This window comes from Salmo salar, chromosome 13, assembly GCF_965601325.2.
Source record: "Salmo salar chromosome 13, fSalSal1, whole genome shotgun sequence".
Lineage (NCBI taxonomy): Eukaryota > Metazoa > Chordata > Actinopteri > Salmoniformes > Salmonidae > Salmo > Salmo salar.
Window position 1 is genome coordinate 64,927,839 of NC_138303.1, and position 17,721 is coordinate 64,945,559.

At 42.2% G+C, this 17,721-nt stretch overlaps 1 protein-coding gene across 6 annotated transcripts in view; it reads left to right on the top strand.

Moving 5' to 3' along the window:
* Positions 1 to 17,721, top strand: part of LOC106567552 (CAP-Gly domain-containing linker protein 2) — an 82,232-nt gene that overhangs the window by 49,927 nt on the left and 14,584 nt on the right. For all 6 annotated transcript variants that reach the window (XM_014137002.3, XM_014137003.3, XM_014137005.3 and 3 more), the window contains exons 6-7: positions 3,449 to 3,646; positions 15,681 to 15,784. In XM_014137002.3, the coding sequence (XP_013992477.1) occupies positions 3,449 to 3,646; positions 15,681 to 15,784 (302 nt within the window). The remainder of the gene's footprint in view (positions 1 to 3,448; positions 3,647 to 15,680; positions 15,785 to 17,721) is intronic.

Genomic DNA, 17,721 nt, shown 5'->3' on the forward strand with positions numbered 1-17,721 from the left:
ACCCAGCTCCACCCCTCCCCGGGGCCATCTGTACTCCCTCTTGACCCCTGAAGCAGCAGTCATGGACAATTACATCTGGGAGTTGCTGGAGGCAGGTTTTATCCACTCCTCTACATCCCCAGCTAGTGCAGGCCTCTTCTTTGTGGCAAAGAAGGATGGAGGTCTGCGTCCCTGCATCAATTACAGAGGGCTGAACAGGATTACAATTAAGAATCGTTACCCCCTACCTCTGATGTCTGCCGTCTTGGAGTTTGCCTATAGGGCCCAATTCGTCCCCAAACTGGACCTCCGCAACGCTTACAATCTGGTGAGAATCAGGGAGCGAGATGAATGGAAGACTGCTTTTAACACCCCGAGTGGCCACTATGAGTATTTATTCATGGCCTTCGGGATTACAAAACTCACCGGCAGTCTTCTAAGCATTGGTCAATGACACGCTTAGGGATGTGTTGAATCGGTTCGTCTTTGTTTCCCTCGACGACATCCTGATCTTCTCCAAGACCCTTCCGGAACACATCCTGCACGTTCGCCAAGTCCTGAGATGCCTCCTGCAGAGTCAACTATACATCAAGATTAGACAAGTGTGACTTCCATGTATCCCAAGCTTCTTTCCTAGGCCACATTATCTATCCCGCTGGCATCCAAATTGACCCCGTAAAGGTGAGTGCGGTCACAGACTGGCCTCTGTCCCGCCTCACTTAAACAAGTCCAGTGGTTTTACGGACGTTTTGACATTTTATATGCAACTTTGGTGCGGGGAGGCGCCTCATGGCCCTAACCCGCATGTCCCAGAACCATTCTTGCTGGACCCGCGAGGCTGACAGCGCATTCGGGTAGCTTAAGGGACGTTTAATCTCCGGACCCATCCTCGTCCATCCTGATCCTACCCGTCCCTTCGTGGTAGAGGTGGATGCCTCAGACACCGAAGCAGGGGCGGTCCTTTTACAGCGGAACGAGGGGGACAAGAACCTGCACCCATGTGCCTATCTCTCCAAGCGGTTCTCGCCAGTGGAACGCAACTACGATGTAGGCAACCAGGAGCTCTTGGCAGTTAAGTGGGCCCTTGAGGGGTGGAGACACTGGTTGGAGGGGCACCTCATCCTTCTGTGATCTGGACGGACCATAAGAACTTGGTCTCCATTCAAGAAGCCAAGTGGTTGAACGCTTGCCAGGCTAGGTGGGCTCTGTTCTTTAACAGGTTCAACTTTGCACTAGCCTATCGCCCGGGATAAAATAATCAGAAAGCAGACGCCCTGTCCCACCAACACAATGTCTCTGAGGAGAGGGACTCTGAGCCTATCATCCCCAGCTCCCGCAATGTGGCCCCTGTGATATGGAGTATTGATACCATGGTCCAACAAGCCCAGACCCGAGAACCTGACCCCGGCTGGGTCCCACTGCAGACTTTATGTTCCGCGATCAGCCCGTTCCTGGGTACTACAATGGGGACACTCCTCTGAAATTAACTGGGCATCCAAGGGTTAATCAGACACTGGAGTTCCTGAGGTGGAGATTCTGGTGGCCCAACATGATTGAGGATGTGAGATCCTTCGTTATGGCCTGCTCCACCTGTACCCAAGCAAGTCCTCACAACAGCGACCGGCTGGGTTGCTCCAACTTCTGCCCATCCTCAGCCGGTCCTGGTCCCACCTGTCCATAGACTTTATCACAGAGTTACCCCCATCCCAAGGGCTTACCACTATCCTGGTGGTTGTCGATCAGTTTTCCAAGGCTGCCCATTTCATCGCCTTACCCAAGTTGCCCTCAGCGAAGGAGACCGCTGATCTCATGATTACCCATGTCTTTCAACTACACAGACTTACCCAGGACATTGTCTCGGATCGTGGGCCCCAGTTCGTCGCACTGTATTGGAAAGCCTTCTGCTCCCTGTTGGGGGCATCAGTGAGTCTTTCCTTGGGGTTCCACCCACAGTCTAATGGAATAACGGAGCGGGCCAACCAGGAGTTGGAGAAGTTCCTCTGCTGTTTCGTCTCCACCCAGGCCAGCAACTGGACCAAGTTCCTCGTCTGGGCAAAGTATGCTGACAACACACTGCCGAACTCGTCCACTGGACTGTCACCGTTCGAGTGTCAGTTCGGGTTCACCGAATTGTTGTTCTTTGCAGAATCCATGCATGCGCACAAGGATGCATACGCCTGGGTGACCCAGTTTGGCTCTACTATTTGGATCACAATTCAGATCTGTTCAAATCAGGCCAGAGGTAGGCAATTTTGGTTTGAGGGCCATATCGGGACTTACAAATTCAATGGTGGGCGTCACAAATTTTCTTTGGACGGATTTGTTTGTCAAAAGTAATTTGGGGGTCAGAAAAAAATATGTATTATCATGTCTGCATACTTTCTATCTAGTTTAAGACCTTGAAGTGTTAACTCATGTCATTTTATCCAAAAGAATCATGTAATCTTTAAAAAAAAAATATAAAAAGGAATCCATCACATCCACAGCACCCACCATTTGAACAGCTCTTGGGCCGGATCCGGCACAGGGGTCGTATGTTGCCCACCCTTGGTCTAGGCCTGTTGTTCAAATGTCTGAATTTATATTCGGTATATACAAAAGTATGTGGACACCCCTTAAATGAGTATATTCTGCTATTTCTGCCACACCCATTGCTGACAGGTGTATAAAAATCGAGCACACAACCATGCAATCTCCATAGACAAACATTCCCAGTTGAATGGCCTTACTGAAGACCTCAGTGACTTTCAACGTGGAAGATGTGCACCTTTCCAAGAAGTCAGTTTGTCACATTTCTGCTGTGCTAGAGCTACCCAGATCAACTGTAAGTGCTGTTATTGTGAAGTGGAAACACCTAGGAGCAACAACTGATCAGGACACACAAGCTCACAGAGCTGGACCGCTGAGTGCTGAAGAACAGAGCCCTGACCTCAACCCCATCGAACACCTTTGGGATGAATTGGAACGCCGACTGCGAGCCAGGCCTAATCACCCAACATCAGTGCCGACCTCCTTAATGCTCGTGGCTGAATGGAAGCAAGTCCCCGCAGCAATGTTCCAACATCTAGTGGAAAGCCTTCCCAGAAGAGTGGAGGCTATTGTAGCAGCAAAGGGGGGACCAACTCCATATTAATGCCTATTATTTTGGAATGAGATGTTCGAAGAGCAGGTGTCAACATACACTACATTACCAAAAGTATCTTTAGTTTGCTCCTAATTCTTTTTTCTAATGCTCCCAGACAAATGTCCTCAATAATAATTAAAATATCATGAAAGTCTCTTATTTCATGCAGCATAGAAATCATTTTTTAAATTGAGTGTGTATAAAAAAAAATGTGTAATGCTGCAAGACAAATTTCCTCTTATCTTATTTGTTTCTCTCACCTCCTTCCCCCCTCTCTCTCTCCCCCATTCCTCCCCTACCCAACCACTCTTCCCCCCCTACACAACCCCCCCTCCCCCTCCATAGCTCACAGAGACGTCGTCACGCTATGCCCGCAAAATTTCAGGCACTACTGCGCTGCAGGAGGCACTGAAAGAGAAACAGCAGCACATCGAGCAGCTGCTGGCCGAGAGGGACCTGGAGCGGGCCGAGGTGGCCAAAGCCACCAGCCACATCTGTGAGGTGGAGAAGGAGCTCAGTGTCCTCAAGGCCCAGCACCTGCAGGTAGGCAGTAACCTGAGTGGCAGTTTTTGTCATCATGCCATGAAATTGCAAGCCCTCTTTTTGTACTGCGTTGGTCAGTTTTATGCGATAATATTGCGATGCTTTCACTGTTTTATGCTGAAACAGTGAGGTGATTGGTCAAATTCACAATAACTGTTGTTTTTGCAAAAAAATATTCTATCGCAGAATCGCAGAACCCTGGAGGGACTGGCTTACTAGACTCAAAGTAGGGCTGGGCGATATGGACCACAAGTCATATCCCGATATATTTAGGCTGAATATCGATATAAGATATATATCCCGATATTTTTTTCCGCAAAGTGAGAGCAAATGTTCAGTCAAAGTCAAAGCCAGATATGACATGTCTCAAGTAGTTTTATTGAAACCGGCTATTTCAGTGAACAGTTGAAAAATCAAATGAATAAATAATAAACAGGGCTCTTCACCTGGTTCAGATTAAATGCTCAGCTGTTCAAATAACAATAACATGTAAACATAAACACTGTATAACAACAGGAGTACCTTTTTTTTAAATCAAAGCTCCATAAGGTGCACATTTAAATAAAAATATCTTAAACAAAAATAGCCTATAAAATAAAATAGGCCTATCTTTTTCTGAAATAAATATTATATATATTTATGAGAAAAGTCAACTTTATTTTAGTTTGACAACTTTAAATGGCTTATTAAAATCAAATTACAGATTTCTTCTCCTTTCTAACAAATCCACAGATGCAAATAACGAACATTACAAAATAATAAAATGACAAACCCTAGTAAGGGCAGCAATTATATATAAATAAAGAACAAAATAAAGTGCTCAGTTTGAGAAAACGTTTTTTAAACATCAGCCTGAGATTACCATTTGCTTTTTGTTAACTCAATTTCTTATCTGAACAGCCTCAACCAGTTGCACAAGAAACAGACTATCAACTCAAACATTTTCCCCCTCTTTTTTTACTTTGATAAACAGTAATGCTGTCTTGAGGTAGACATTAGGCACACTGCGGGAAAATGAAGTTTGCAGTGAGCTTTGTTTCGGGGCTGGAGCTTTTTCGGGTTGTCGACGGCTTGCGGCTGGGGCTTCTGCAGCGCGCAGTTTCACATACTCTTCGTATTGCAGTTTGTGCCATTGTTTTAGGTGGTGAAAAAGATTTGTAGTGCTTCCACCCCCGGCTGTAACTTTTTTATGGCACTGCCTACATATAACGTGATTTTGTTGCTCATCTGATACTTTGAATCCGAACCATCTCCAAATTACTGAGCCAATGCTTTCTCTTTTACTAACCAATTCCTCCTCAAAACGCTCCGCAGACGCTGTTGCTTCCTCCATGTTTGTTGAAGTGTCTGTTCCTGCCCCTCCCCCCTCTGTGCATGAAAGAGGAGGGGCGGGGAGCAGCGCAGAGCGCTCCAGGTCTGCAGCTTGCTTGGAGCAAGGATCAAAGCGCAAATTTGAACTATATCGATGTATGCGAAATGGTCTAATTTCATATCACATTTAAAATATATCGATATATTTTTTATATCGATATATCGCCCAGCCCTAACTCAAAGCGGTACTAAAGTGTAAATAAACCATCTCTAATGCACTTTGGTTCGCCTGGAGATGTGCAACGTTCATAAACAAATCAGTTAGTCAGCTACTTCTGACGAATCAGAATCTCATGCAAGCTGAGCCTCAAAATCATAATGTTATCTCCCATGGTTATCTCTCTTTTCTAGACAAGGTGCACGCTAGTTTTTGCATTCCCGGGTGCCCTGTTTGGGTGGAGATTTAATTTACCGAGCAATGGAATAATATGCTAAATCCACCCACCCAGGGCACTGGTGATGCAAAACTAACGTGGCCAAGGAAAGCAAGTCCAGCGCTCTCAACCAATCAGCATTTATAGCGGAAACAGAGAAGGTCTTGGCCTTTGGCTAGCTATACCTACGTTTATGTCTCCAACCATGCTGTCAAAGGCACACAGGTAGGGAATAAGCTAGCATTTATTTCACTAGAAAGTTGCTAAATGCATGCCAGACAAAGCTTCTCTAGTGCGTTCTTCACGATAAAACAGTCACCGTAGGTGACTCGGGAATTTAAAGAGCTCCTCAACCAGAAAAAAAACAAGTGTTTAAATCATGTGGCAGTAAAGAGGAAAGGAGGTAACATCAAAATCCTACTACTGCAAAGGGAGGCTTACTGGATATCGTATCTAAAACATTGACCCCTAGAGGTCTGAATATTGACTTTGATCTCATGCCCTTCTTATGAACAAATCTTTATTTTATGAACAAGTTTTATAGATGTATATATTCTTTCTACAGCTTATTAGCCTACACCAAATATGTTCCCCCGTTGATGATGCTCATTATACATTAAGGTTGAACCAAAAGATTACATGTAACGAAACGAAATATGAAACAATTATGTGAAATTGAATTAAACAATAATGTATGTTGATGCTAATGTGATGTACAATATTCAATTGTTTCTATATGATAAGAATAGCTTACTATATTTAATATGCCAAAGTTTTTTGTTTTTTTTTACAGTTTCACTAATTCATTTTAATGAACTTAATAATTATGACACACCCCTCACTAGTGTCATTGATTGCACGAATTGCACTGTTTGTCTACATAACCTGGTTCAAGTATTTATGATATTACCCTGAGAAAGGCACAGTAATGTGAAACGTTGGTAAATACCCATTACATTTGCTTTGCTTTATCTTGGCCAGGTTGCAGTTGTAAATGACAACTTGTTCTCAACTTGCCTACCTGGTTAAATAAAGGTGAAATAAAATAAAATAAAAAAATAAAATTGCTGGGAGTTTATACATGGAGTGTGTGACTTAGTTTATTCGCCGTTAGTCAGCACCTCCACATAAACACATTTTTTATGGGTGTGCGCCTGCTCATGTTTTTTTAATCTAGTAAAGAGGAAAGGAAAAATGTTCAGAGGAGACTCAAAAGCAAGATCAAGGAGTGCAAGGCAGCCTACAAAGACAAATTAGACAATGTTTTTAAAGACAATGACAGTAGGAAAGTCTGGAAAACCATCACAGGTTACAAACCAAAGAGACATTGCATGACTGTCGGTAATGACCTTGTCTTTGCAAATGTTTTGAACAGTTTCTATTGAAGGTTTGACATGGGTGATTTTACATCGCAGCATAAGTGGCCATGGACAATATAGACAGCATACCAGCTGTTGATATACAAATCCCTGTGATGACGTCAAGCAACACTTTCAACATGTCATCCCAAGAAAATCATACGGTCCAGACAGCTTTAGCAGGAAGGCTCTCTGGGCAGGCACAAACCAGCTTGCACTACCGTTCCAGAAGCTGTTCCAGCTGTCACTGGACAGCGGGATAATTCCAGACTTATGGAAAAAGTTGCTGATTGTCCCAGTACCTAAAAACAACAGGCCAAAAGAAAAGAACGACTTACGTTCTGTAGCCCTGACATCTGTACCTATGAAAACAAAAAAAACATTATTTCTGGTGTCTCATCCCAACTAGATCCAAACCAATTTGAATACCGCGCCTCCAGGCGTGTTGATGATGCGTTACTGGACATGCTGAACATCATATACGAACACTTAGAACAGGCAAATAGCCTAGTGAAAATTGTATTCATTGACTTCAGTGGTGGACAAGCTGGTGAATTTGGGTGTCAACTCTCTACTGATCAAGCGGATCAACAGTTTCCTTGTGAATTGTACCCAACAAGTAAAGTTCAACTCTGCCATCCCCACATCTAGAACGGTGAATACGGGAGCCTCACAATGTTGGGTACTTTCACCGATCCTGTACACACTGTGAACGAACGATGGTCAAGCCTCTGAGCCAGCCCACACATTCTTTAAATATGTAGATAACACCGCTCTTGTGCATTTTTCCTCCCAGACCAAGGTTTTGACAGAGAAACTGTCAAATTCATCCAGTGGTGCGCAGATAACTTTCTTGAAATAAACATTAAGAAAACAAGAGATTGAAATTGATTTTAGAAGGAATGGAACTGCACTATCCCCTACGAAGTTCAATTGGAAATCCGTCGATAGAGTGACCACGTATAGATATCTGGGAATCGAAATAGACAAACTGAAATTCAATGACTGTATCCTTGCAAAGACAAAGAAACTTCCACATACAATGTTTATTTTACGCAAACTGAACCATTTTAATGTTGATTGCCATATCCTACAACTGTTTTACAAATCTGTCTTGCAGAGTGTGCTGTCCTTTTGTCTTACCTGCGTGTTTGGAAACATACGAGCACAAGACCAAGTCAAGCTTCAGCGCTTGATCAAGACGGTGGGAAGGATAATTGGTATAGATCAATAATCAGCCACCAGTCTGTACACAAAACCTATCCTCCAAAAACTTGAAACCATTTTACAGGACAGTACCCGTCCCCTTCATTCAAAACTCAGTCACAGCAGCAGCCGTAAAAGTGGAAAGAGACTTCTTTAAGACCACCAGTGGCGCTTTTATAGCTCAATCTAATTCGCTGATTAAAAAAAATCCATAGGTCTAACGGACACATGCTCAAACTGGCGCACTTTTGACAGACTTCAACATCTGCAAATTATCGAGATATCAAAGTGTCACCAATAAAAACCTAAACAATAGGCCTATAGCAAATGTAGCATATGGAACACATTTTTCAAATGCAAATAGCACTTTTCGGTAGTGCTCAAAGCATGCAATTCCGAGATCAGCATTTATTTTTCATCTCGAAGCATTGAACCCAATCAGTCCTCCATGACAACAAAATCATAAACAACAGTGTAGTAACAGAGTTGGCTAGTCCTTAGTTTTTGTGTTATGCTCATGTAAAACAATTTGGCTAATCTATATTTCCATATTTCCCAGTCACTTGAAGGTCCAGGGGTATTAAATATATTGGAATGACTGGCAATCTGACACTTGTTTTTTTTCTTCATGTAAAGATATAGCCTAATCATATTATTATCTGTAGTAGAAAGGGATGGGTAAGAAGAAGCCTGCATAACCCATCCATAAAGTAACATGAAACATCCATTTATGGCCAGCTATGTAAACTCTAACATTGACTTATCCTGCAATATGTCATTCAATTGGTTATATTCATTTTGGCTCTTCTAATACCTCTTATTAAGCAGGTTGACATTTATTGGGATGAGTCTTGTCCTTGAGGCAGAACCGAGCGATTTCCGCTAGATGGGCCACCTGCAAAATTGGATATATTGTAAAAATGTATGAAATCAGACATTTGCTTTTTGGTCTTAATTTAAGGTTAGGCCTTAGGGTTAGCAGTGTGGTTAAGGTTGGGTTTAAAATGTTATGACTGTGGCTGTGCTAACTAGTGGCCAATCTGCAGAGCTGCCTCCAAAACAATATTTGTGATGAAAAACGCTAACCTGCGCCCCTTAAAGGGAAAGGAATTGAAAACTTTATTATCCCACCGGGGGAAATTAATTTGCTTGTGTGCTTAAAAATATGGTATATAAGAACAGAAAAATACACAATCAAATAAATGTAAAGTGCAATAGCCTGCATATTTACTGTGAAAGTGCAATATGCTGTACACTCACGTGACCAATAGACTATCCATTGTGTATATCAGTTGAAGTCGGAAGTTTACATACACTTAGGTTGGAGTCATTAAAACTCGTTTTTCAACCACTCCACAAATTTCTTGTTAACAAACTATAGTTTTGGCAAGGCGGTTAGGACATCTGCTTTGTGCATGACACAAGTAATTTTTCCAACAATTGTTTACAGACAGATTATTTCACTTATAATTCACTGTATTACAATTCCAGTGGGTCAGAAGTTAACATACACTAAGTTGACTGCCTTTAAACAGCTTGGAAAATTCCAGAAAATGATGTCATGGCTTTAGAAGCTTCTGATAGGCTAATTGACATAATGTGAGTCAATTGGAGGTGTACCTGTGGATGTATTTCAAACTCAGTGCCTCTTTGCTTGACATCATGGGAAAATCAAAAGAAATCAGCCAAGACCTCAGAAAAAAAACTTTAGACCTCCACAAGTCTGGTTCATCCTTGGGAGTAATTTCCAAACGCCTGAAGGTACCACGTTCATCTGTACAAACAATAGTATGCAAGTATAAACACCATGGGACCACGCAGCCGTCATAACACTCAGGAAGGAGACGCGTTCTGTCTCCTAGAGATGAATGTACTTTGGTGCGAAAAGTGCAAATCAATCCCAGAACAACAGCAAAGGACCTTGTGAAGATGCTGGAGGAAACAGGTACAAAAGTATCTATATCCACAGTAAAACGAGTCCTATATCGACATAACCTGGAAGGCCGCTCAGCAAGGAAGAAGCCACTGCTCAAAAACCGCCATCAAAAAGCCAGACTACGGTTCGCAACTGCACATGGGCACAAACATCGTACTTTTTGGAGAAATGTCCTCTGGTCTGATGAAACAAAAATAGAACTGTTTGGCCATAATGACCATTGTTATGTTTGGAGGAAAAAGGGAGAGTCTTGCAAACCTAAGAACACCATCCCAACCGTGAAGCACGGGGGTGGCAGCATCATGTTGTGGGGGTGCTTTGCTGCAGGAGGGACTGGTGCACTTCTCAAAACAGATGGCATCATGAGGCAGTAAAATTATGTGGATATATTGAAGCAACATCTCAAGACATCAGTCAGGAAGTTAAAGCTTGGTTGCAAATGAGTCTTCCAAATGGACAATGACCCCAAGCATACTTCCAAAGTTGTGTCAAAATGTCTTAAGGACAACAAAGTCAAGGTATTGGAGTGGCCATCACAAAGCCTTGACCTCAATCCTATAGAAAACTGAAAAAGCGTTTTTGAGCAAGGATGCCTACAAACCTGACTGTTACACCAGCTCTGTCAGGAGGAATGGGCAAAAATTCACCCAACTTATTGTGGGAAGCTTGTGGAAGGCTACCCAAAACATTTGACCCAAGTTAAACAATTTAAAGGCAATGCTACCAAATACCAATTGAGTGTATGTAAACTTCTGACCCACTGGGAATGTGATGAAAGAAATAAAAGCTGAAATAAATCATTCTCCCTAGTATTATTCTAACATTCACATTCTTAAAATAAAGTGGTGATCCTAACTGACCTAAGACAGGGAATTTTTACTCTGATTTAATGTCAGGAATTGTGAAAACTGAGTTTAAATGTATTTGGCTAAAGTGTATGTAAACTTCCGACTTCAACTGTATATACACACACAGTACAGTTCAAAGATTTGGGGTCACCGAGAAATGTCCTTGTTTTGGAAAGAAAAGCACATTTTTGTCCATTAAAATACCATCAAATTGATTGGAAATACAATGACATTGTTAATGTTGTAAATGACTATTGTATCTGGAAACTGCTGATTTGAAAAAAATATATGGAATATCAACAGAGGCGCATTATCAGCAACCATCACTCCTGTGTTCCAATGGGACGTTGTGTTAGCTAATCCAAGTTGATCATTTCAAAAGGATAGTTGGTCATTACAAAACCCTTTTGCAATTATGTTAGCACAGCTGAAAACTGTTGTACTGATTAAAGAAGCAATAAAACTGGCCTTCTGTAGACTAGTTCAGTATCTGGAGCATCATCATTTGTGGGTTTGATTACAGGCTCAAAATGGCCAGAAACAAGATCTTTCTTCTGAAACTCGTCAGTCTATTCTTGTTCTGAGAAATTAAGGCTGTTCCATGCGAGAAATTGGCAAGAAACTGAAGATCTCGTATAACGCTGTGTACTACTCCCTTCACAGAACAGCGCAAACTGGCTCTAACCAGAATAGAAAGAGGAGTGGGATGCCCCGGTGCACAACTGAGCAAGAGGACAAGTACATTACAGTGTCTAGTTTGAGAAGCCGACATCCATCATAATTCCTCAACTGGCAGCTTCATTAAATAGTACCCGCAAAATACCAGTCTCAAAGTCAACACTGAAGAGGCGACTCCGGGATGCTGTCCTTCTAGGCAGAGTTCCTCTGTCCAGTGTCTGTGTTTTTTTGCCCATCTTAATCTTTTCTTTTTATTGGCCAGTCTGAGATATGTATTTTTCTTTGCAACTCTGCCTAAAAGTTCAGCATTCCGGAGTCGCCTCTTCACTGTTGACGTTGAGACTGGTGTTTTGCGGGTACTATTTAATGAAGCTGCCAGGTAAGGACTTATGAGGCGTCTGGAACGTTCTTGATACACACAGGAAACTGTTGTGTGAAAAACCCAATTCTTCACACAAACTGGTGCGCCTTGAACCTACTACCATACCCTGTTCAAAGGCACTTCAATTTTTTGTCTTGCCCATTCACAGTCTGAAGGGAAAATCATACATAATCCATGTCTCAATTTTCTCAAGGCTTAAAAATCCTTCTTTAAGCTGTCTCCTCCCCTTCATCTACTCTGATTGAAGTGGATTTAACAAGTGACATCAATAAGGGATCATAGCTTTCACCTGCTCAGTCTGTCAAGGAAAGAGCAGGTGTTCTTGATGTTTTCTACTCTGTGTATATCACTTGTAGACTAGCACAGGAAAGCAGCGCCACAGATGAAAGGAGAAACTAGTGATCAAACCTGAGTTAGTCGCTTATCTTTGGTAGAGCGTGCGCGGCTTGCCTTGCTCCCTCCAACAGTAAAATAAACTGAGATTGAGATTTTTTTTCATGAAACTAACACAAAGTAATATAACTAATAATAATGCAGTACTTTCCACACAAAGAAATATTGTAAAGTAACACTTTACTTTTGTTAAATGTGACTAGTACTATGTAATATATTACTTTTCCAAGTAACTAATCCCAACACGGGTGATGATGATGGTAATTAGCCATAAAAGCCGTTTGGCTGTGCAAGGACAGTGGTGACAGTTTGGCTACCTCCAAAATAGCACCATATTCCCTATATAGTGCACTTGGGTGTGAGCATGTGTGCAGCGACAGTGACAGGGGCATTTGAATTGGCACCATATACATTTACATTTACATTTTAGTCATTTAGCAGACGCTCTTATCCAGAGCGACTTACAGTAGTGAATGCATACATTTCATAATTTTTGTTTTTTTTCTGTGCTGGCCCCCCGTGGGAAACGAACCCACAATCCTGGTGTTGCAAACGCCATGCTCTACCAACTGAGCTACAGGGAATACATAGTGCACTACATAGGGAATAGGTTGTCATTACAGGGAATACATAGTGCACTACATAGGGAATAGGTTGTCATTATACAGATGTAGGATCTTAAATTGATCACTCTTTTGTTGCTAAGAATTTTTTTGCACAGCAGGAAATGCAAACTTGTAGTGTATTCAAGATTTAAAAAGGCTTCTAAGGTTTGTAATTTCCACTTCAAAATATATCAAGCCCTACAAAAAATTTCCATTAATTATAATCCACATAATAATTCACATTTCCTGTTGCTGCAGGACTATTTTCCTGCTGTAAATAACTGGCTCAAATTAAGATCCTACATCTGTAGTTGCATGCTGTCACGGTCACTGCAGACTACACACTCACACCAGCCAAATCAGCAGCACCCACTCTGACTCAACCAGGGAAATGTCTTAATATGTCATCCCAATGAGTCTGCACATGTTGATGAGTCATGCAATGACTGGGCTCTTGACTGAATTAAGAGAAAAGCAACTGCATATTTGTCAGACAAATTAATCTGTTAGATATGGAAGTTGACAACATATAGGGCTGGTATCCCAGCCAGATTAAGCCTAATCCAAGACTAAAAAGCATTCTCAATGGTGGTTATCCATTGAAATAATGGTATTGTAGTAGTGTGTACTGTACATCATTGGAACTGACTGACACACACAAATACACACTTGCAGGAAAGCATATCTACTGTGCTCTGGTTCGCCCCGAGGTGTGCTTCGAGTGAGTTTTTTTTTTAGTCCAGGACTAAAATGTATCTGTGTCTGGGGTTGTTCCATGTCATTTATTTATATATATATATATGTATATGTTTTTTTACCTTTTATTTAAAATTTCAGCAAGCCATGATACCCACCATCTCAGATTGTTCTGAAATCGTTTCTGTAGTTAAAAACAGATAAGATAAGCATTACGGAAACATTTTGTTGAAATATAATTTGATCTCTGAGAAATTAAGCTAATTGATTGCACCCAAGTTGGCCATTTTAATTGATAGGATACAATAATTATTAATAATATAATATTCAATTATAGTACCTAACATCCAAAGTTTTTTTTAACGACGGGTAAGACAAAGAAATGGTCAAAAGCCAACCACGGACCCCCCACACCCCACACCAATCCCAACCCAACAACCAGTATATACAGTGCATTCGGAAAGTATTCAGACCCCTTCACTTTTTCCACGTTTTGCTACGTTAACACCTTATAATAAAAAGTATTAAATAAATAAAAATCCTCATCAATCTACACACAATACCCCATAATGACAAAGTGAAAACAGGTTTTTATTATTTACATAAGTATTCAGATCATTTGCTATGAGACTCGAAATTGAGCTCAGGTGCATCCTATTTCCATTGATCAATCTTGAGATATTTCTACAGCTTGTTTTGAGTACACCTGTGGTAATTTCAATTGATTGGACACAATTTGGAAAGGCACACACCTGTCTATATAAGGTCCCATAGTTGACAGTGCATGTCAGAGCAAAAACCAAGCCGTAAGGTCGAAGGACTTGTCCGTAGAGTACTGAGACAGGATTGTGTCGAGGCACACATCTGGGAAGGGTTACCAAAACATTTTTGCAGCATTGAAAGTCTCCAAGAACACAGTGGCCTCCATCATTCTTAAATGGAAGAAGTTAAGAACCACCAAGACTTCCTAGAGCTGGCCGCCCGGCCAAACTGAACAATCGGGAGAGAAGGGCCTTGGTCAGGGAGATGATCAAGAATCAGATGGTCACTTTGACAGAGCTCCAGAGTTTCTCTGTGGAGATGGGAGAACCTTCCAGAAGGACAACCATCTCTGCAGCAATCCACCAATCAGGCCTTTATGGTAGAGTGGCCAGACGGAAGCCGCTCCTCAGTAAAAGGCACATGACAGCCCACTTGGAGTTTGCCAAAAGGACTCTCAGACCATGAGAAACAAGATTCTCTGGTCTACGGTGAAGCATGGCGGTGGCAGCATCATGCTGTGGGGATGTTTTTCAGCGGCAGGGACTGGGAGACTAGTTACAATTGAGGGAAAGATGAACGGAGCAAAGTACAGAGAGATCCTTGATAAAAACCTGCTCCGGAGCGCTCAGGACCTCAGACGGGGGCGAAGGTTCACCTTCCAACAGGACAATGAACCTAAGCACACATGCAAGATAACACAGGAGTGGCTTTGGGACAAGTCTCTGAATTTCCTTGAGTGGCCCAGCCAGAGCCTGGACTTGAACCCGATCGAACATCTCTGGAGAGACCTGAAAATACAAACCTTTTTCTCCTAATAGCAGGAACAGCACCATGTAGTGGTCAGAACCTAGTAACATTAGGATGTTGGATGAAACACACCAAATTCACTGAGAATACATAACATAGGATGAAGAAACAAAACTCAGAGCCTCAGCTCCATACTACTTGTCAGACAGATACATTTTGAAAATGTGTAACTCATTGTTGGAAAAAGGTTTGGTCCAAATCAGATGTTAGGTAATATATTTATTGAATGTTATAAGAATCCTATATATTAAAAGTGACGCTTTGGGTGCAATCAATTAGCTTAATTTCTCAGAGATCAAATTATATATGTTCCTAACAAAATAAACGATTTCAGAACAATCTGAGATGGCGGCTGTCAAACTTCTTTATTGTGCTTTTTGAGGTGGAAAGAACCTCTGGGAAACTGACCCTTATTGTGTAATCAACAGACTACAACAAAGAAATCTACTCAACTAGACAAATAAAACATGATTCATTCATCAATGTTTCTTTTCATTGTACATTTCACTGTACACGTAAACCAGGCCAAATTAGTATTGGTAAGTGTACTTACTGAGAACTTGTCAAAGCACTTAGTGATATAGCTCATCCCTGATATGTTTTTTTCTCTGATTACAGTATGTCACAGAGACTGAAAGCAACCTCCAGCAAGTCAAAACTCTGTTGGCAAGCACTCAGAAGGACAAAGTAGAGCTGGCCAATCAGCTTGAAGAAGAGAAAAGGTACGGTGTCAGGGATTTCTATGGAATGATTCATTTGTGGCACAAAAGTATATAAATAATAAATTGCTTAGAGCAATTGAATATATATATATATATATATATATATATATATATATATATATATATATATATATATACTGCTCAAAAAAATAAAGGGAACACTTAAACAACACATCCTAGATCTGAATGAAAGAAATAATCTTATTAAATACCTTTTTCTTTACATAGTTGAATGTGCTGACAACAAAATCACACAAAAATAATCAATGGAAATCCAATTTATCAACCCATGGAGGTCTGGATTTGGAGTCACACTCAAAATTAAAGTGGAAAACCACACTACAGACTGATCCAACTTTGATGTAATGTCCTTAAAACAAGTCAAAATGAGGCTCAGTAGTGTGTGTGGCCTCCACGTGCCTGTATGACCTCCCTACAATGCCTGGGCATGCTCCTGATGAGGTGGCGGATGGTCTCCTGAGGGATCTCCTCCCAGACCTGGACTAAAGCATCCGCCAACTCCTGGACAGTCTGTGGTGCAACGTGGTGTTGGTGGATGGAGCGAGACATGATGTCCCAGATGTGCTCAATTGGATTCAGGTCTGGGGAACGGGCGGGCCAGTCTATAGCATCAATGCCTTCCTCTTGCAGGAACTGCTGACACACTCCAGCCACATGAGGTCTAGCATTGTCTTGCATTAGGAGGAACCCAGGGCCAACCGCACCAGCATATGGTCTCACAAGGGGTCTGAGGATCTCATCTCGGTACCTAATGGCAGTCAGGCTACCTCTGGCGAGCACATGGAGGGCTGTGCGGCCCCCCAAAGAAATGCCACCCCACACCATGACTGACCCACCGCCAAACCGGTCATGCTGGAGGATGTTGCAGGCAGCAGAACGTTCTCCACGGCGTCTCCAGACTCTGTCACGTCTGTCAAGTGCTCAGTGTGAACCTGCTTTCATCTGTGAAGAGCACAGGGCGCCAGTGGCGAATTTGCCAATCTTGTTGTTCTCTGGCAAATGCCAAACGTCCTGCACGGTGTTGGGCTGTAAGCACAACCCCCACCTGTGGACGTCGGGCCCTCATACCACCCTCATGGAGTCTGTTTCTGACCGTTTGAGCAGACACATGCACATTTGTGGCCTGCTGGAGGTCATTTTGCAGGGCTCTGGCAGTGCTTCTCCTGCTCCTCCTTGCACAAAGGCGGAGGTAGCGGTCCTGCTGCTGGGTTGTTGCCCTCCTACGGCCTCCTCCACGTCTCCTGATGTACTGGCCTGTCTCCTGGTAGCGCCTCCATGCTCTGGACACTACGCTGACAGACACAGCAAACCTTCTTGCCACAGCTCGCATTGATGTGCCATCCTGGATGAGCTGCACTACCTGAGCCACTTGTGTGGGTTGTAGACTCCGTCTCATGCTACCACTAGAGTGAAAGCACCGCCAGCATTCAAAAGTGACCAAAACATCAGCCAGGAAGCATAGGAACTGAGAAGTGGTCTGTGGTCCCCACCTGCAGAACCACTCCTTTATTGGGGGTGTCTTGCTAATTGCCTATAATTTCCACCTGTTGTCTATTCCATTTGCACAACAGCATGTAAAATTTATTTTCAATCAGTGTTGCTTCCTAAGTGGACAGTTTGATTTCACAGAAGTGTGATTGACTTGGAGTTACATTGTGTTGTTTAAGTGTTCCCTTTATTTTTTTGAGCAGTGTATATAAAAAAGTTTCCACTTTCATGACAACAGGATATTACTATTGTCATTTCGGCAATTGAAACCAATACTAAAACCTTCCTCAAGTGCGAAAATCCCCTCTATTATTCCATTTATGCTACTCAGAAGAACATTGCTAGGGCATTGTCATTTTCATATGCCCTGCTTTTAAAATACACATCATTTTATTAGCTAGCTGCACTAGCCATCTTTGGTAGAACTT